This window comes from Sitodiplosis mosellana, unplaced genomic scaffold (genome assembly GCF_009176505.1).
Source record: "Sitodiplosis mosellana isolate CC-2019 unplaced genomic scaffold, AAFC_SMos_1.0 Smas_scaffold_6062, whole genome shotgun sequence".
NCBI lineage: Eukaryota > Metazoa > Arthropoda > Insecta > Diptera > Cecidomyiidae > Sitodiplosis > Sitodiplosis mosellana.
Window position 1 is genome coordinate 1018266 of NW_022601303.1, and position 16456 is coordinate 1034721.

Sequence of the window (16456 nt, forward strand, 5' to 3'; positions counted from 1 at the left end):
TTTATAAGAAAATACAATTGAAAAAAAAAGAACTAAGGAAGAAAAATTGAAACAAAATATGAACAGGAAACAGAAAAAAAAACGAAAAAAGTCTTTGAAAAATATGAGAGTATAGCAGAAAAACTAAAAAAAGTGAAGACAAACAACTTTTTGAACAAATTTGAACTTGAGCACAAAACCATTTGAAATGAGAAGAGCCCGAAAAAAGAAACCAAAGACAAAATTTTGAAAAATCATAAAAACATAAAAAAAACCGCGAAAATTTCTAAACGAAAACTGAAAACTGTGAGGAAAAAATGAAAAAAAAACTCTTTGCCCAAACCATCCCTTTCAAATCAAATCAATCAAATGTAAAGGATTGGATACCTGGACGATAGCATGTTTCTTGAAAGTTAAACTTTCCGCAACAGAATTGTCGGATGCGATCATCGCTCTGCGAGAATACTTTTTTCCCCATTTCGTTCACTTGGTATTGCAGCATCGACGGATAAAATGGCCAAAATCCTTTGGCAGCGAAGAAGCAAATGATATCTAATGGAATTAAGACACAAATAAATCAAAATGATGGATAAATTGGAAACCATATTGAAAGAAAGTCGATGAAAATCGATAAAAAGAGGTGAGAAAAAGGAAAAAAGTTGAAAGAAAGAAACAAAGTTCAGACAAATAAAAATAAATTAAAAACAAGAAAAAAGGTTGAGAAAGAGGCTGATAGTGGTTACCCCTTCAACTAACATGGTATAATGAATAGTCCAAAAAAGCTGCGCGATGTTCGTGTTTGATGTTTCAGTATTGAGGTTCGCCAGTGTTCCTTGGGTGTGATAAGAGTGGTGTGAAGTGGTGGCGTTTGACTGATGCTATAGTTGTTTTGATCACTTTGGATGACAAGATCGGTCCTTGAATCAAAGTTAAACGATTCATTTGCATTGCCAATGTCGAACTCATCAATACTAATGTCGATGTAACTGTCGTTAATATTCATTGTGAGCTCAGGTGTGGCCGTTAAATTGTCGATGCTTAACTTATTCGTTATACTAAAAGCGGTTGCAATTTGCACGGCACACAATAACACAAACCAAACTGATGCACGTTTCATCTTCGACAATCGTTGAATTGAATTTCGAATTTCTGAAAGTTAAGTAAAAAAAAAGATAAGCAAAAAACGGAAAATCAAAATCAACACAACAACAACATCAACCAACAATCAATTGGAATATTCAAGGAAGAAAAAATATTGAATCTGATGTGTGAAAAAGAGACCGATTTTCGCAGAACTCTCCAGAAAAAGTCGAGTTTTCCCCGATATTCAGAAGCCAAAAAGCGAAATCGGTCAACAAAAACTGTTGCCAAAAAACACTTTTCCCTCTAGCCTAGATGCTCTAGCAAAAAGAGAAACACTTTCTTCTAAATGTAATGTTTATTTTAATAATTATTCCAATGCTCTAAAACGTAGTTAACATTTCACAAATGTTTTATCTTTGACAAGTTGGAAAACGATGATTTTTACTAAATATTCCGTCGAATGTTTGTTCGTTGTCCAATGGAAAGAAATGAAAACTTTGCAGCGCCCGCAAACGATAAATCGTTGGGTCAAGTTGATTTGTGGCTGTTTGGAATAAGACTAATGCGCTTGTGATTCGACCGAAAAATAATAAATGGTAAATGTGTCAGCAAAATATTTATTGTCCGCTTGTCCGGCGAATGCATTGTGTGACCATTATTTCCGTATATGCATACATTGTCTTATCTCCGAGAATCATCAGTGGCAATAAAACATAAGCGCGCAATATTAAAATGAGTGCACCATGCAACCGAGCATAGACCATAATAAATATCAATAACAACAACAACAACGGCGGCAGCAGCAAAAAGTCCAACCATTTTCCATGGAGCTGCATGGTGTAACACGCATGAAAAACGAAAGTTGCAAGCAATTAAAAAAAAAAATTAGATCGAGAATAATGCTGGCGTGCCCGGTTAAAATAGGCGCTTGCTCCAGATTTCATCAATTTTTCCAGCGAAAGTGAAACGCAACGCAATAATGCCGCTTTGCATGCAATCATTAACAGGCATGGAAATTCCTTGTCATATTTATATGCATTTTTCATGTCTCTAGAGTTAGAAACTCCAACATTTTTTTTACACTGTTCGATTCAGTGCGGCATTTTTATTAGGTTTTCCCAGCGAATCGTCAATTTTATTAGCTAAAACAATACAATAAATATAACGCATTAAAAAAAACATTTTCTTCTGTTTTGATACCGTTTATTAGCTCTGTTTGTTTTTTTCTCTCGTTAAAATAGATATGATTTTGTGTGTGTCTTTTAATTTGTTTCTTAACTTTTAATAAAAATATGCTTTGCAATTATTTGATCCAATGTTCGTTTTTTTCCTCATTATTGTTCAATTATTTTGTGTTTGTATATCGGAAGAGAGGCGAGAATCAGGCTTGAATCAACTACTTTATCAATTCTATGCTTTTTTTTCTTATTTATGGCAAGTAACAAGTTTTTCTACTGAGCAGCAAATTTTTGGAGTTAATAGGATGGAATTTGGAATTTGGATGGCAAATGGATTGATTTTTTTGATTTCGTAATTCTTCTCAAATTTTGACAATTTTTCTCTCTTTTTATTTCGGTTTTTTTTTTATCTCTGCCCAAGTTTTGGTTTTTTCTCTTTCAAATTCTGGTTTCTCTTTTCAAATTTTGATTTTTAATTAAATATTTCTTTTTAAATTCACTACGATTTTCTCAGAAAATGTGTCTATGTCTTGGTTTGCCTCAGGCCTCATATCGGTTCTAGGATCTGCCATTTGCCGTAACAAAAATCATCTTCTCTTTTTTTATGAATCCAATCTCCTTAGCTATTGATCTGCCTGACTGACTACCTTTCCTAACCAACTGCATTTTCCTGGATATTAGCCTGTGGCTAACTGGATAACTGTCTGGGCAAGTTAAATTGTGTACAAAAAAAAATTAGCTTCCACTCAATTACTATGTAGTTGCATTGACAACATCGAGCACCACAATGGTTAGACAAAAAAAACGTAATTGCCACGCACATTTATGTTAAATTCAATTGTTTTCTCTCAGTTTCCAAGTCCAAATTATGGTTAGTCAAGAAATATTTTTTTTCTTTTAATTTTTTTCCTAAAATTCTTCTTCAGGATTGAAAAAAATCAATTTTTTTTTCAAGGAATCCGAAGTTTTTTCCAAAAATCAAACAAAAAAACAGACTTTTCTTTGTTCATCCATTTTTGCGTGTGGAATTTTTCAAATTTTTTGTTTTCTCTTTTCTTTCCAAAAAAATTTCTACCTCAAAAAAGTTTCTGGGTGATCAATTTTTTTTTTTCAATTTTAAAAATTAGATCAATTTGCAATTATGTTAAATTAAATAATTTTTGATTTTTCCTTTTTAAATTAATTATTTTTTTTTTTTGATTAATGACAATTGTTTTTTAATTAAAATAATTATTCTTTGTTTTTTTTCTTTTCAAACATATATATAAAATAATGAACATGAATTTGTGTTGCCATTGAGAAAATTCGAGTGTGATTTTGTTAAGAACTAGAAAATCGTTTGTTTCTTTTTGAGATAAATGAAAGACAACACGTAATTTCTACGAATCTAAAGAACGTTTTTTTGACTGAAATTGAATGCGTGGCAAGTGTTAGTGTGGACACCATATATATATAAATAAGGTGTGTGTGTGTGTGTGTGGCTGAAAGGCCACTGGCTGTTAATGAGCCGCTGATGTGTGCTAATGATTGCTATGAATGACTGAAAATGGGAAGAAAACATCTATCAAAATTCAAAGCCATTTCCGTTTCGAGTATTCACGTTTTTTTTTCCTTTTCGAAGTCGTTTGCCGATGCGTGTATGAAAGTAAGTATCATAGTATGATACTATCATACTCTGAGTCCGTATCACGCATCAAAATGCCATTCCACAATTCAGTGCCATCACAAAACGTAATATCAAAATATTTACATGTTCCGAAGAAGAAAAACGAATTAAAATCAAAAAACAAAAAAATAAATAAAATACGCTCAATTCATTCATTCATCGCGATGTGCGTGTCTATTCAATGTGAATATGAGTGAGGTTAGTTGTCTGCTTTGCTTGCTTTCCTTTGTTTTTTTCTTTCAAAATAAATTAAATCAATTAAATTCAGTTTATATAACACTTAAAAAAAGGTTTGCATTCACTCTCCTGTAAAATACACGCCAAATCGTTTAAGGGACATCTAGTAATGCACTCGGTGTGTGTGTGTGTTACAATTTCATAAAGAATTAAATAATAAAAAATATCAGTGATTTGCTTTGCTTGCTTGTTGCAGTGTGATTATTTTATAGAACTTTTAGTTGTGACCCCGTCGATTTTTCTCTCTCGTCTTATCTGTGTGTTTTTTTCTTCTTTCACTTGCAAGCGATAATACTTGTTTTTTCCTTCTCTACAGCATTCCCGGTACGCCTTGATGTTGTAGCATCATATTGTTACGTGATCTCTGTTGCTCCAGTCGTTGTATTGCCGCCGTCAGCTGCGAATTTTCTACATACAAATCTTTGACGAGCAAATCGGAATTTGTCAGCCGCTGTGCCTGCTCATTCATTATTATGACTTGCGTTTCGACTGTACCACGCAGTTCATTGATTTCCGTACGCTGTTGCTGCCACGATTCTGTGTTATCGCGCATTTTTAATGAATAGAAACAATATTTTCGATTAAATTTTTGCTAGTTTTGCCATTTCAATGTAAACATCAGTCGACTTACGTTGCATAATTGTTTCAGTGTACTGCTGCTGCTGCTTCAGGCAAAATTGTAAATGACGATTTTTTTGCTCCAACTGCTGAATTCGCTGTATCAAACTCGGATGTGGCGTTCGCTATCAATGAATTAAAGAGTGTTTTTTTTTCGCTCGTTAGTATTTCACTTGAGCTTTGATTGGCATAAAATGACAAATTGGCTGAATGGAATAACGAAATATGATGTGCAAACAAATTAACGACTTTTCCGATTGCTATGAAACCACGCGAAAGCACTCAATCGCAATTAAATCATTTTAACAACCAACGAAATAACTAGAATGATTTATTTTGATTTACAAAATCCTTTTAAATTTTTAAATAAGAATTCAATCGTGTAAGAAGAATCGAGGATGTTTCAGAACAACGACGTAAGGACGTCGTGGGAAACATAGAAACAAGAAAAGTCGACAAAAAAAAAACACAAAAAATCGGAAAAAAGTAAAACAAAATGAAAATCAAAAAAGTCGAGAAAAAACAATTGAAGAAAATCGAAGGAAAATCGAAGAAAAGTCGAAAAAAGGTCGGGAAAATGCCGAACAAAAATTGCAAATCATTACCGCATAAGCTCGTTCCAATACTGGTTTGGCCTCTTGCAATTGCTGTAATTCCATGACCAAGCCATCTCGTGTGTGTGCCAAACCCTTAACCTAGAATTCGTCAAAATACAATGCATTGAATTAGCTATCTATAAGGCGGCTGCTGTTCAATAATACTATTTACCTCATCATTTAATTGAATTTCAATCAATTTTAGACGCTTTATGTCTTCACGTATCAAATTTGGACTAGTACTAATGTTTTCAGGTAACGATCGATGTCTGAAGAGAGAACAGGAGATAAATATTTAAATTGCAGGACAAAACATATTTAAAAAAATGAATGGAATTTGGAAGAAATTTTCAATAAAAACTTTTCGAGGAGAAAATTCAAGAAATTCAAAAGAAATGTTCCAATTGAAATAATTTCGTTGGAAAACCAGAATCTCAAATCTAAAAAAAAATGCGTACATGCTGTGTGTTGAGGCAACACTGTGTGTGCCAAAGCTCCTAAGTGATAAAACATCGTCAAGAATTTCGGTGGTGTTGTCGATGATATTTTCACTATTCTCGACCACTGTATTCTTGAGTGTGGTGGCGGCCGATGTAGAAGGTGTTTGTGGCCGTCGTATCGGTGATATAAGATTTTGGTTTGCTGTCTCATCGTCCGCAGGCAATGGATTGGACTCCTCTTTCGTTTGATTTGTTCGATTCCAATTTGGATTTTGATAGTCACGTGTTGGGACTTGAATTGTACTTTGATTCCATAGATAGCTAATTGGTGAACTGGCTACACTTTCGCTGTCCGATGTCTTTAGGCGTTGTGTCGTATTCGTTTGTTCACTAGTGGCTGGATAGCACAATCGTTCTTCCAATTCCTTAATTTTCGCCTGCAATTGATCAATCTCTTGTGATTTTGTTTCGAAAATTTTGCGTGCATGCTCTCGAAACTCTTCAGTTTCGGCTTCCAGATCGGCGTACTGTTGTTCGAGTTGGCATTTCTCTTCGATTGGTGTGAGTCGACCGTCTTTTTCAGTGGATGTTGTGAATTGTTCCTCGTATTCAGTCATCTTTTTCAAGAGTTCTGTGAATTTCTCATCGCTAATCCGTTGTTCCTCCTCGTACAACTGTCGTTCTTCGTTTAGTTTGCCTTGCCAGTAATCCTCGCACGCTTCATACTCCTTTTGCATTTGTTCCAAACTATTTTCCAGCTCTTGAATTCGTTGCACGTGTACCTTATCACTCGTGTCAGCTTTGGGCGTCGTTTCGTTGGTTTTCTCGTCGACACTTTTTTCCACCATACTCGAAACGGTTGAATGTTGTGACTTCATAGCGCTGAGTTCCGTTTCGAGTTTAGCAAGTTGTTGACGAAGCTCTTTAATTTCACACTCCTTCGGATCGGTTAGACTTGAGAAATCCTGCGAGAATCCAGATGTGGTGGCCGTTGTTTGTGACATCGATGTCGATTGATTCAGCTCTGAATTTAATGCAAGCCAATCGCCACTCGTCTCTGATTCACCCTCGCTGTTGTCATTATGATACTTGCGCAATTTCCCAAATCGTGGACTTTCTTCCGATAATTTTGCTTTGCTGGGCGAATCACCACGCCGTTTTGTCGCCGCACCACCAGACACATTCGATCCTTCACCGCTACTGCTCGCATTATCCTCGCCACCACTTTGATTACTACTATCGAAACGCAACTGTTTGCGACTCTTCACCTTATTTAATTCGGTCAACGTTTCCTCCAGTTCAATTCCCAGCTCATCGTTTCGGTCACGCAAGTTTGCATTCTCAATTTGCAACTTGGATATCTTATCAATCAAATCTAACGTTTGATCCGTTGCATTCATATCACGGTCGTCACCGTAACGATCTTGCGCATCGGCTATTTCATTATTCAATTGAATATTCTTCTCCAGCAAATCGGTGATTTGCGATTGTAACGACAATTGCTCTTTTTCTAAGGCACTATTTTCACTTTGTAAACGTAACATATTCGCTTTATGCTTTGCATCATCCATTTCCAATTGTTTGATTCGCTTTTCCAATTTTACATTCAACGTTGACCATTGTTCGCGCTCGTTACTCAATTGCGCGGTTAGATCACGCACAATTTCCTGCAATTGAAGTAAAATGAAAAATTTAGGAATTGAAGAAAAATTGAAACTTTCGTAATATGAAGGGAAATTGAAATCTTTTTGAGTAAAATTTCAAAAGATTGGAGGAAGTTGGATCGAATTTGGATAAAATTGATGGTTTGTTGAATTTATTTTGATTCTTATTTTATCTGAAACTTTTTCATCAGATTCAATCAATCGAATTTCATAAAAAGAATCTAAAAAAATAAAATCAATGAAAATATTCCAAAATAGAACAAAAATCCTTCAAAACTCACCGCATGACGTTGTTCCAATTGCTTGACCTGATCGCGAGCCGATGATTCGAGCGTTGCATGCCGTTCGTCCACTTCCTGCGCCAATATGAACGATCGATTGTTCAATTCACGCACATTTATGTGTAATTGCTTGTTTTCATAGGCAGCGTGCCGAAATGACTTTTGCAGCGCATTCACTTCGAGCTTGTGCAAGACCAATGACGCCTGGTGACGATGATTGATGGATTTAGCGTGAAATTTGGAACGCAAAAAGAGAATATCAATAAATTTGAAATTGAAATTAGAAGAAAAATATGAAAAAAGCAGGAAAAACTAAATATTTGTGGTTCGAAAAATGAGTCAAATTTTCAAAAATAAAGCAAAAAAACAAAAAACAAAAATAACTGAAAATGCTTGCTCTTTCAAAACTCACCCTCAATAGTGGAGTAAATTCTCGATCGTTGTGCACGTTCTGCAGTTCTTCATCGATGACGCCCAACAATCGTGATAGATTGATTTCACGTTCGGTGAACCCCAGATCTTCCATGATCATGCCTGGATTTTTGACATGTGCCATTTCCCACATATCGATAATGGTGTCAATTGATAATGATTCATTTGACCAATCGTTTGGTTCATCTGTCGAAAAAAAGGAATGCAAGATGAGAATTGAACTGGTCATTATGGCATCAAAAGCAGGGCTAACGTGAATTTTAGACGAAGAGATGGGATGTGATGATACGAATGAAAGGGCATGGTACAAATGATAAGGGTCCCAACTACTCTACTTGTGAGCATTAGTATCGAAAAAAAAACTCAACAGTGCACTAGTAATTAAAACCAAAGGAAAAAAAAAACTACGAAAACTAAAGTCCAAACTACCTAAGAAAAGGGTCGAAAAAAAGTGTTCTGGGCAAAAAACACAGGACGGTTGTGTTAAAAAATTTTTTTTTAGAAAAAAGCAACGTAAAAAAAGGTAATTGTAAGACGGTATCGACAAAACGGATATTAAATGAGGTTATGGTTTTTTGGGTGGGTTAAAACAAAACAGAATTCAACAGATAAAAATAAACTTCAAAACGCCACACTATGATGGCCACACGAGAAGATGGAGCAGGACTAGAGTGTAACAGAGTTTTTTTGTGTTTGTATGTGTGTGTGTGACAAAAAGAGATGGATAGAGAGAGGGCAGAACAAACCTGATGCAGGGGCATGCATATCAAAAATCATGTGATCATTTAATGGACTGATTGTGTATTCGTGATCGGTGGCGCCGCCGCCAACGACGACACCATCGTTGCATTTGATAGGTGTTGTTTTAACCGCATCCGTTTCTGAATGGCATTGTCCGATGAGCGTTAAAAAATCGGTAAAACAAATGCATTGATCGGCAGACAGGCCCAATTTATTGTACACTTCATCAGCGAGACGACATGCAACCGGCAATTGTAGGCCAACGCGCACAAAAATCGTTTCTAATTCAATGCGATTTCGATGTGATGATGATGGTGATGTTGATGGGGCGATTGTTGCTGTTGATAATGGCGACTGGCTACTGTGCGACTGATTTGCTTTGGTATCGTCGGTGATTGCATTATTTTCAAAATTATTCCATTCATGGAACAAGCTATTCGATAGATTTTCAAAGTCTAAATTGTCTACACGCCCGAACGACCGAGACCAAGACCAAGACATGTACGTAATGTAAATGTGGTTTTGAGTATGTGTTTGTGTGTTTTTGTTTTTTTGTGTGTGTGATTCAATCGCATTTATTTTTGTTTGTTTTATTTTTGGCAATTCCAGGGAGGGATCGACAGATAGACAGAGAGATATGATGGGAGAAAAGAGAAATACCGACTGTTAGTACTAGAGTTAATTGTTGTTAATTTCGAATACATGATCAAATCAATGCATGCTAAATCGTCAATCAGTGCATCGCGCTAAATTCAAATGCGATCGAGAAAACGCTTCGTTTGGCTTCCAAGTCAAATTTAAATGTTAAACAATTTGAACTAAAGAACAAAATCAGTGGGCTGACTCATATCAGTGTGAGCTGATCAGCTGACCGAGTTTGGACCATTTTCTTTAAAACTTATTTATTGATTAGGCTCATTTAAACTCTTTTTTTTCTACTGCATTCCGAAAAAATGCAGTGCTCATGGGGAAAATTCAGTGTTCAGGTGACAACACAAATGAAATACTCACCAAGAGACTCGACACTGCCCTCCAATTGTAATTTCAAATTCTCCGTCTCTTTGCTACTCATGTATGGAACATTTCGCTTTTGTGCTGGTAACGATGCGCATCGCTTTAACTTTGTAACATTATTACTGGCCGAACATGATACGGATGATCGAACACGTCTACCATTCGTGTCATGCATATCACCTTGTGAAACAGATCGCTGCACCTGAGATATCGAACATGGAATGAAACAAAGACGTGGAATGACAATCAGAAAATGATCGGTTTCAGGATGACAAAATTGAGATTCTGACTCATAATCATAAATTATGTGTCACAACACAAGAACTTTCTATTCAAAGAACAAATTAAGACTTTATCGGACGGAGATCTAAGATTAGATAAAGTTAGATATGGCGACAACTTAGCTCACCTTGTGATAAGTTTTTGACTTTTCACCAGCGGTCGGAACACGGGCAAATTCGTAGTCTTCTTCCGAATCCGATTGCGATGATTCGAATGGGGCAACACTTTGTGGACGTGATCGTCGGCCGTATTTTTTACCACGAACTACCAATTTTGGCGATACCTCCCGCGATTTTGACTCATCGTACATCGTTGTTACTTCTTCATTTGCATGATTATTCTGCGATGGCGATGATCCTTTTGCATTGTCCACTACTGCGGAGAGTGAAAAAGAAGAAATTATCATTATTATAGCCTGCACCGATAGCAGTCGTCTTCGTCTTTATTTCCACCGAAATTCCCTTACCATGTGTTGCATTGTCGTCATTGTCATCGGTATCAGTGCCGAGTAAATTGAGTAGGCCTTCTTTAAATTCGTTGAATGATACGCGATTATTACGTTTTGGATCGATTAAATTGGCCACCAATTTGGTGGTGCGATCTTTAAGCTCGAGCGTTGTGCACAGTTCCAATAGAGCCGCCTTGTCCAATGTGCCAATCGACTGTGTATCGAAACTTTTAAACATATTATAGAGCTTTTGCTCATATGGATCGGTTGTGTTTACATCCATTTTGTTGGCATTTACATCACATATACTGCGTATTGCCTCACCTGGTGGCGTGTTGCTCTTCTTAATCTAAAAATAAATCCGATGAAGAGAAAAAAAATATGCATAAATAAATCGGAATTTTTCACGCGCTTCATAAAATTTGTGTAAATGAGAAGTTGAAAAAGATGTGGTGCATTTGAAATCAGCGTTATTGAAATATTCAATTAGAAAGTGCAAATGATGAGCCACCGCCGCTGTCGCATCAATGCCATGCAGGTCAATAAACGCAACAAATCACATCATCTCACTCGGTGGATTTACTTAATCTGGCAATCGAATTAATCGTTTCTTTCGCAAATAAATCACTTGAAATCGAAACTGAATAACATTTTAATCAGCGAATACATTTTTGATTAGCACCTTCGTTGTGTTTGCTTATGCAATGTCAAAATTCAAAAGAGCAAAAAAACAAGCTGGAGACAACGAGTCGTGTCGTGATTCCGAAAAGTAGAAATAAAAACGTCATAATTCGTTCACCAAATGGGCCGAAGACGAAAAAAAAAAGCAACTCAAGTTACAAATGTGATTCGCAATATTGTATTTCTCTCGCATGGTATGGTTAATGGCACTCTTTGCCGTTCCAATTGACGAATTTGTGCCCCGTGATCCATGTAAGTGGAGAGAATTGAGAACAAAACGGGTGGACGACAAACCTTATTTACTTTTATAAATGACACCAACACATCGAAATTCGCGCTGTTCTTCATTTCTCTATTTTTTCGGTTGGCTATGTGACTGTGTGTGCTGTGTTCATTTTCATTTAAGGAGTGCTAATTGATTTAATTTGGTTAGACGACGACAACAAGATTAGTTTATGGGCCATTTTACGGCGGTAGCAAATGTTGTGACCAGAATGCGCGAAGTCTTGATATCTCCGAATGACTAACCATTCAGTCGGATTTTGTTGTCGTCATCATTGTAATCACACATTGATTACACACAGAATGAGAAAGTTAAATGAAGAGAGATTTACTTTTCGATCGACTTCTTTTGTTTTTCACACGCATACGAAGCATTACCTTTGTTTGATGTTTGAATCAGAATCAATTTCGATTTGAAATGAACGCAGAGAAGAAGAAAAAAACAACACACGTACATCACAAAGAGTGAGCGTTGTCGTCACCTTCGGGACGCGTGTGACGATGATAAAAAAACAACGAATTGAGTTTTTAAAGCCAAATTATGGAAAGTCACACATTCCATTTTGTTAGGATGACACAATTAATTTTTCTCTTCGTTTCAAACTCCACACAATTCTCTCTTTCTTTGCTCGTTCAAACTTCTCTTTCTTTGCTCAATTTCTAGTCACACAACAAGCCTCAACATTTCTGAAGTGAGCAAGAAAAAAAATGGTGTTTGTATTAGCTCGTGAGACGTGAGCCCAATTAATTATCTATTATTAACTGGCAATTCACATTCGATCCTATCATCACAGTGTAATCATTTACTTCTAAGGCAAAATCAGGAGAGAAAAATCTCCCTTATCATTTTTCCCCGTAAACAATAACATTCACATACGCACACACACACACCAACAACACTGAACCTCGACAAATGCACATTTTATTTTCGTTCATCCGTTGTTCGCTGCAGTTTTATAAAATGCAGATTTTTTGTGATTTTTTTTTTTCGCTCGCTTAGTTAACGAACAAACGAATAAATGAAAAATGAAAATAAAACTACAATTCACCTACATAAATTATTGTGATTTGGATTTGTTTCCGTTCCACACGATTATTGTGTGTATTTGGGCTGCTCCGAAAATGATTGTTCACTATTTGATAATCATTTTGTTGCGTCGTTTTTGAGAAAATTTCAGCAATCAACTCGGAACCAAAAAATTTCACTCTTTTCCCGTTCGTCGTGGGTCAATTTTATTCGACAAAAATATTTATTTTTTCTCTTCTATTTTTTTTCGTTTTTCTATCGAATCACTCGCGCTCTGTATGTTTTTGTTCACTATGTTTTTTTCTTCTCTAGTCTTTCATTCGCTGTTGGCCACACACCGTTTTTTTTTTCTGTGATGGTTTTCTACAACACCAAGGCGATATGTGCCTCCAACGAACACACATGCACACATTTTTCGTTGTTTTCAATGAGCGAGAGAGAATTGTCTCTGTACATTGAACCAATTCGCTTTTGCGTAAACATTGAGTAGTCATAAACGCACACACAAAGACACACAGTCTGACGGGGATTTGTGTTCGTATGATCGATGACACCACCGACAATGACATTTCGTACATTGTGTGTTGTCAAACGGTTTGTACGGTTGGACGGTAGGTGGTAGCAGCGGTTAGCACAATTCAATACAGATATGAATTGACTTTGAAAATTGGAATACGACACGGAATGAACGGTTGAACGGTTGTTCAACATGGAAATGTGTGTAAGTTTTTCACATTCTATGGAAATTTTCCAACGAATAATTACAGAGAAAAAAAAATGGCACGAATTGGAAATCCCCAGAGAAAATGAGACTTAATTTGGTACTTTTGTTCAATTAATGGGTTGTTTGTCTTCGTGAAGTTGCATATTTTTCGAAATTTTAACAAACAATCGTTCTAATTAGAAACGAAAACAAAACCTATCAACATGTTGCATACCGTTACGAATGCAATGCTTTTGTTTTGATTTGATATGTAGATGGGTAATTACTCTATCTCTATTTTATCTCTCTTTTATCTCTTTCATTTCTATCCTCTCTGAAATCATATAGTTTTGGAACAATGTCTCGTTTCAAGTGAATATTCGAATTGCCACTCAAGACCCATATGAGATCATTGATTATTGCGTTTTACTAGAACGTTCATATGTATCAGCGCACTGCTGCCTGTATGTATACATATCGGGGCAACATAGAGCGACGAAAAAAAAAACAAATTTCAACGCAACCATATAAAATCGATGTTTAATCACTCATTGGACTGTGCTGATAAGATGAATTCATGAATTCCAGCAGATAAGGCGGTTACGGACTTTCCAAGCACACCAAATACAAAGTGTTCAGGCATTTCAGCTTCCACATGCATTCACTCAGTTGCGAGTGAGTGCAACAGAGATGGCAAACGAATGATAGAGATGGTAAGGGGAGAGCGCAGTAGCTCGCTCGAGAGTTGGGTATATATGTGTGTATCAGTGTGTTGTTATCAGCAGAACAGCAACAATTCGTTTAGTTGATGATATTGTTGTTGTTTATTTTTTTCGTTGGTCGTATGGATTAAAAACACTTAGTGCATTGTTTACTCTGAATGACAAGTCGGTAAATTATTCATTGATACTGGTTGGGAACGGAGATGGCTATAGCGAGTGAGCGAGATCGAGCGTGTGAGCGAGGCAGCCAACGGACCGCACACAATTACAATATGAAAATTAATACAATTTGAAAAGTGATCGGGTCTGACGTCTGAGCACACAGCAACACACCACACCACACAGTGGCAACATATCCGCGTATGTTTCAAACGAGAAGAGCGAGAGTGAGAAATTGCGCATACAGCGTTTTGTCGGCGCTCATCGATCGCCAAATGCTTGCACATCGACAACGGCGGCCACGACAACAACAATAATCCGCTCGTGCAAAAGCGAGACAGGCCAAAGCTATTGCAGCTAAGACAGAACAGCAGCAACAGCATCGAGAGTCAAAGTTAAAAAAAACAAACGAGCAATACTACCCAACACGATGTAACAAACACATGAATAACATTGTGACAACACACAAGAAATGAACGCGGCGAAGAAGAAGAAGAAAGAAACATCAAATCACGAAGTAGAAAAAACAATACACTCATATATGGGCTTAACGTTACAATTTCGCGTGTACGCCAGACAGAGATGGTGCATAGCGATTGAATCAAATGAGCGCAAACGGTTCGGCGCGATTATTGTGTCCGTCGCATATGTAGCCTGTGTATACATATATTGATGATTAACAATGTATGGGCAAAAAAACTCGTTGTACGAATCAAAATAATATAAATTTTAAGAAGAAAAAACAAGAAGGCAGCACACGAATCGACAACGACATACGAACGCCGAAATGAAGAAACAACGAAACAGCAAATATTCGATACAGGGCAGAGCGAATGGAATGGCAACAGTAAAAATAAAATATCGGCACGAAGGCAGCAAAACGCAGAAAACAAATAAAACGAAGAAGACGACAAACCGAGTGGATGACGACAACCAAATCGTGGCGGGACAGAGATAACGCGATTCAAATCAACGGACCTAACATGAGAATGAACAGAACGCAGCAGCAGCAGCAGCAGCAACAAGCAGAGAAAAAAAAACGAAACAAAAAAATAAAAATACAAAATTAATGAAAATCTTCCGTCAGTCCTAACTCAATGATCGTGCAAATACTTGCAACACAGCGCCGAAATACACAACATACACACTGTGCTCGCCGAGAGACACACGAAAAACAAACGATACAGCGGATAAGCGACGTTTTTCAATTTCAATTTCTTGTTAGTTTTTTTTTTCTTCTTGATGGTGATTACAACTTTGAGAGACGAAAAAAAAACCAGAGAGAGAAAGAGAAAGACATTTTCGTCGATCGCTCCAAAAAAAAAATCGCGGAATTTTTTTTTTAAATTTTGTTCGCGGTTTTAAATTTGACACAAAAATTGATCGGTTTTGAATTTGACAATCCAAATATTATTATTATTTTAAAGACCACGGTGTTTTTTTTTTAAAGAAACGAACAATTTTGTGCCGAGAAAAAAAAAATCAAAACAATCCAAGTATCGAATCAAAAAAAAAAACATACACACCACGTTAAATGTGTGAGTATAGTACATTCATATACAATATCACAAGGAAGGCGCAAATTTAAGCCAATCTATAGTTCGTTGTTGTTGTTGTTGTTGCTCTTTTTTTTTGTTAATATTCGTTGTCGTTTTGACTGAACGTTACTTCATTCGGGTGTACAATATTGTTGTTGTTGCTGTTATAATACACACATCTATATATGAAAGAAAAAAAAATTCCTTCTAATTATTGTTATTGTCGTGGTCGTCGTCGTCGTCGTCGTCTGTTTTGTTACATTTGCTCTTCTGTTCGCCTTTTTTCGAGCGATTCAAAGCGAGCATATTTATGATTATTGTTATTATCAGTATCAGTACGACTTCGGTTGTCATTGCATTCAGTTTTTGGTGATTTGCTGTTCGCATCGAGCGAGAGCGCGAGCCCGACCAAGTGAGAGACAAAATAAGCAACGTGTTTCGGTGTTTTGAATATTTTAACATACGGAAAAAGTCGTATATAGGCAAAAGAAAAACGGATTTTGATTTCGTTCCAGTCGCTGTTTCGCTTTTTTCTTTGGAATAAACGACTGAGATCGCACATTGCTATCGTGTGTGCAGAAAGAGACGAATCAACAATAATAATAAAAACCAACGAAGAAGTTGAAAAAAAGAGAGACGAGAGAGAGAGAGAGAGAGAGAGAGAGAGAGAGAGAGAGAGAGAGAG

General features: G+C 36.5%; 2 protein-coding genes across 5 annotated transcripts in view; one reads left to right on the top strand and one right to left on the bottom strand.

The window, feature by feature from the left end:
- Positions 1–3426: 3426 nt before the first annotated feature.
- On the bottom strand, positions 3427–13137 carry LOC129573343 (blastoderm-specific protein 25D). Of its 3 annotated transcripts, none has more exons than XM_055453746.1 (12): positions 12672–13137; positions 10678–11008; positions 10339–10586; positions 9927–10131; positions 8921–9379; positions 8155–8360; positions 7743–7946; positions 5816–7464; positions 5530–5626; positions 5367–5456; positions 4775–4886; positions 3427–4680 (listed from the first exon to the last, which is right to left on the bottom strand). In XM_055453746.1, exons 2-12 carry the CDS (start codon positions 10940–10942, stop codon positions 4454–4456), a joined length of 3762 nt encoding a protein of 1253 aa, XP_055309721.1. In that variant the 5' UTR covers positions 10943–11008; positions 12672–13137; the 3' UTR covers positions 3427–4453. The 3 variants fall into 3 exon arrangements, with proteins under 3 accessions (XP_055309721.1, XP_055309723.1, XP_055309722.1); XM_055453748.1 differs by having other exon boundaries at positions 12676–12849; XM_055453747.1 differs by lacking the exons at positions 8921–9379; positions 12672–13137.
- A 1734-nt stretch (positions 13138–14871) lies between these two features.
- LOC129573382 (myocyte-specific enhancer factor 2) overlaps positions 14872–16456 on the top strand; it is an 88070-nt gene continuing 86485 nt past the window's right edge. Inside the window, exon 1 of one of the 2 annotated variants that reach the window (XM_055453853.1) lies at positions 14872–15771. The gene's annotated coding sequence lies outside the window, so the exon portion shown is untranslated. The remainder of the gene's footprint in view (positions 15772–16456) is intronic. The other variant, XM_055453859.1, reaches the window with a different exon arrangement.

Excerpts from the sequence above, each read along its gene's own strand:
- LOC129573343 (XM_055453746.1), bottom strand. The coding sequence starts at position 10,942 with ATGGATGTAAACACAACCGATCCATATGAGCAAAAGCTCTATAATATG. Across the intron at positions 9,380-9,926 it reads GGGCAGTGTCGAGTCTCTTG|ACAATTTAGACTTTGAAAAT; the intron begins GTGAGTATTTCA and ends TCGGGCGTGTAG. Across the intron at positions 4,681-4,774 it reads CACTGAAACAATTATGCAAC|AATCGTGGCAGCAACAGCGT; the intron begins GTAAGTCGACTG and ends GCGATAACACAG.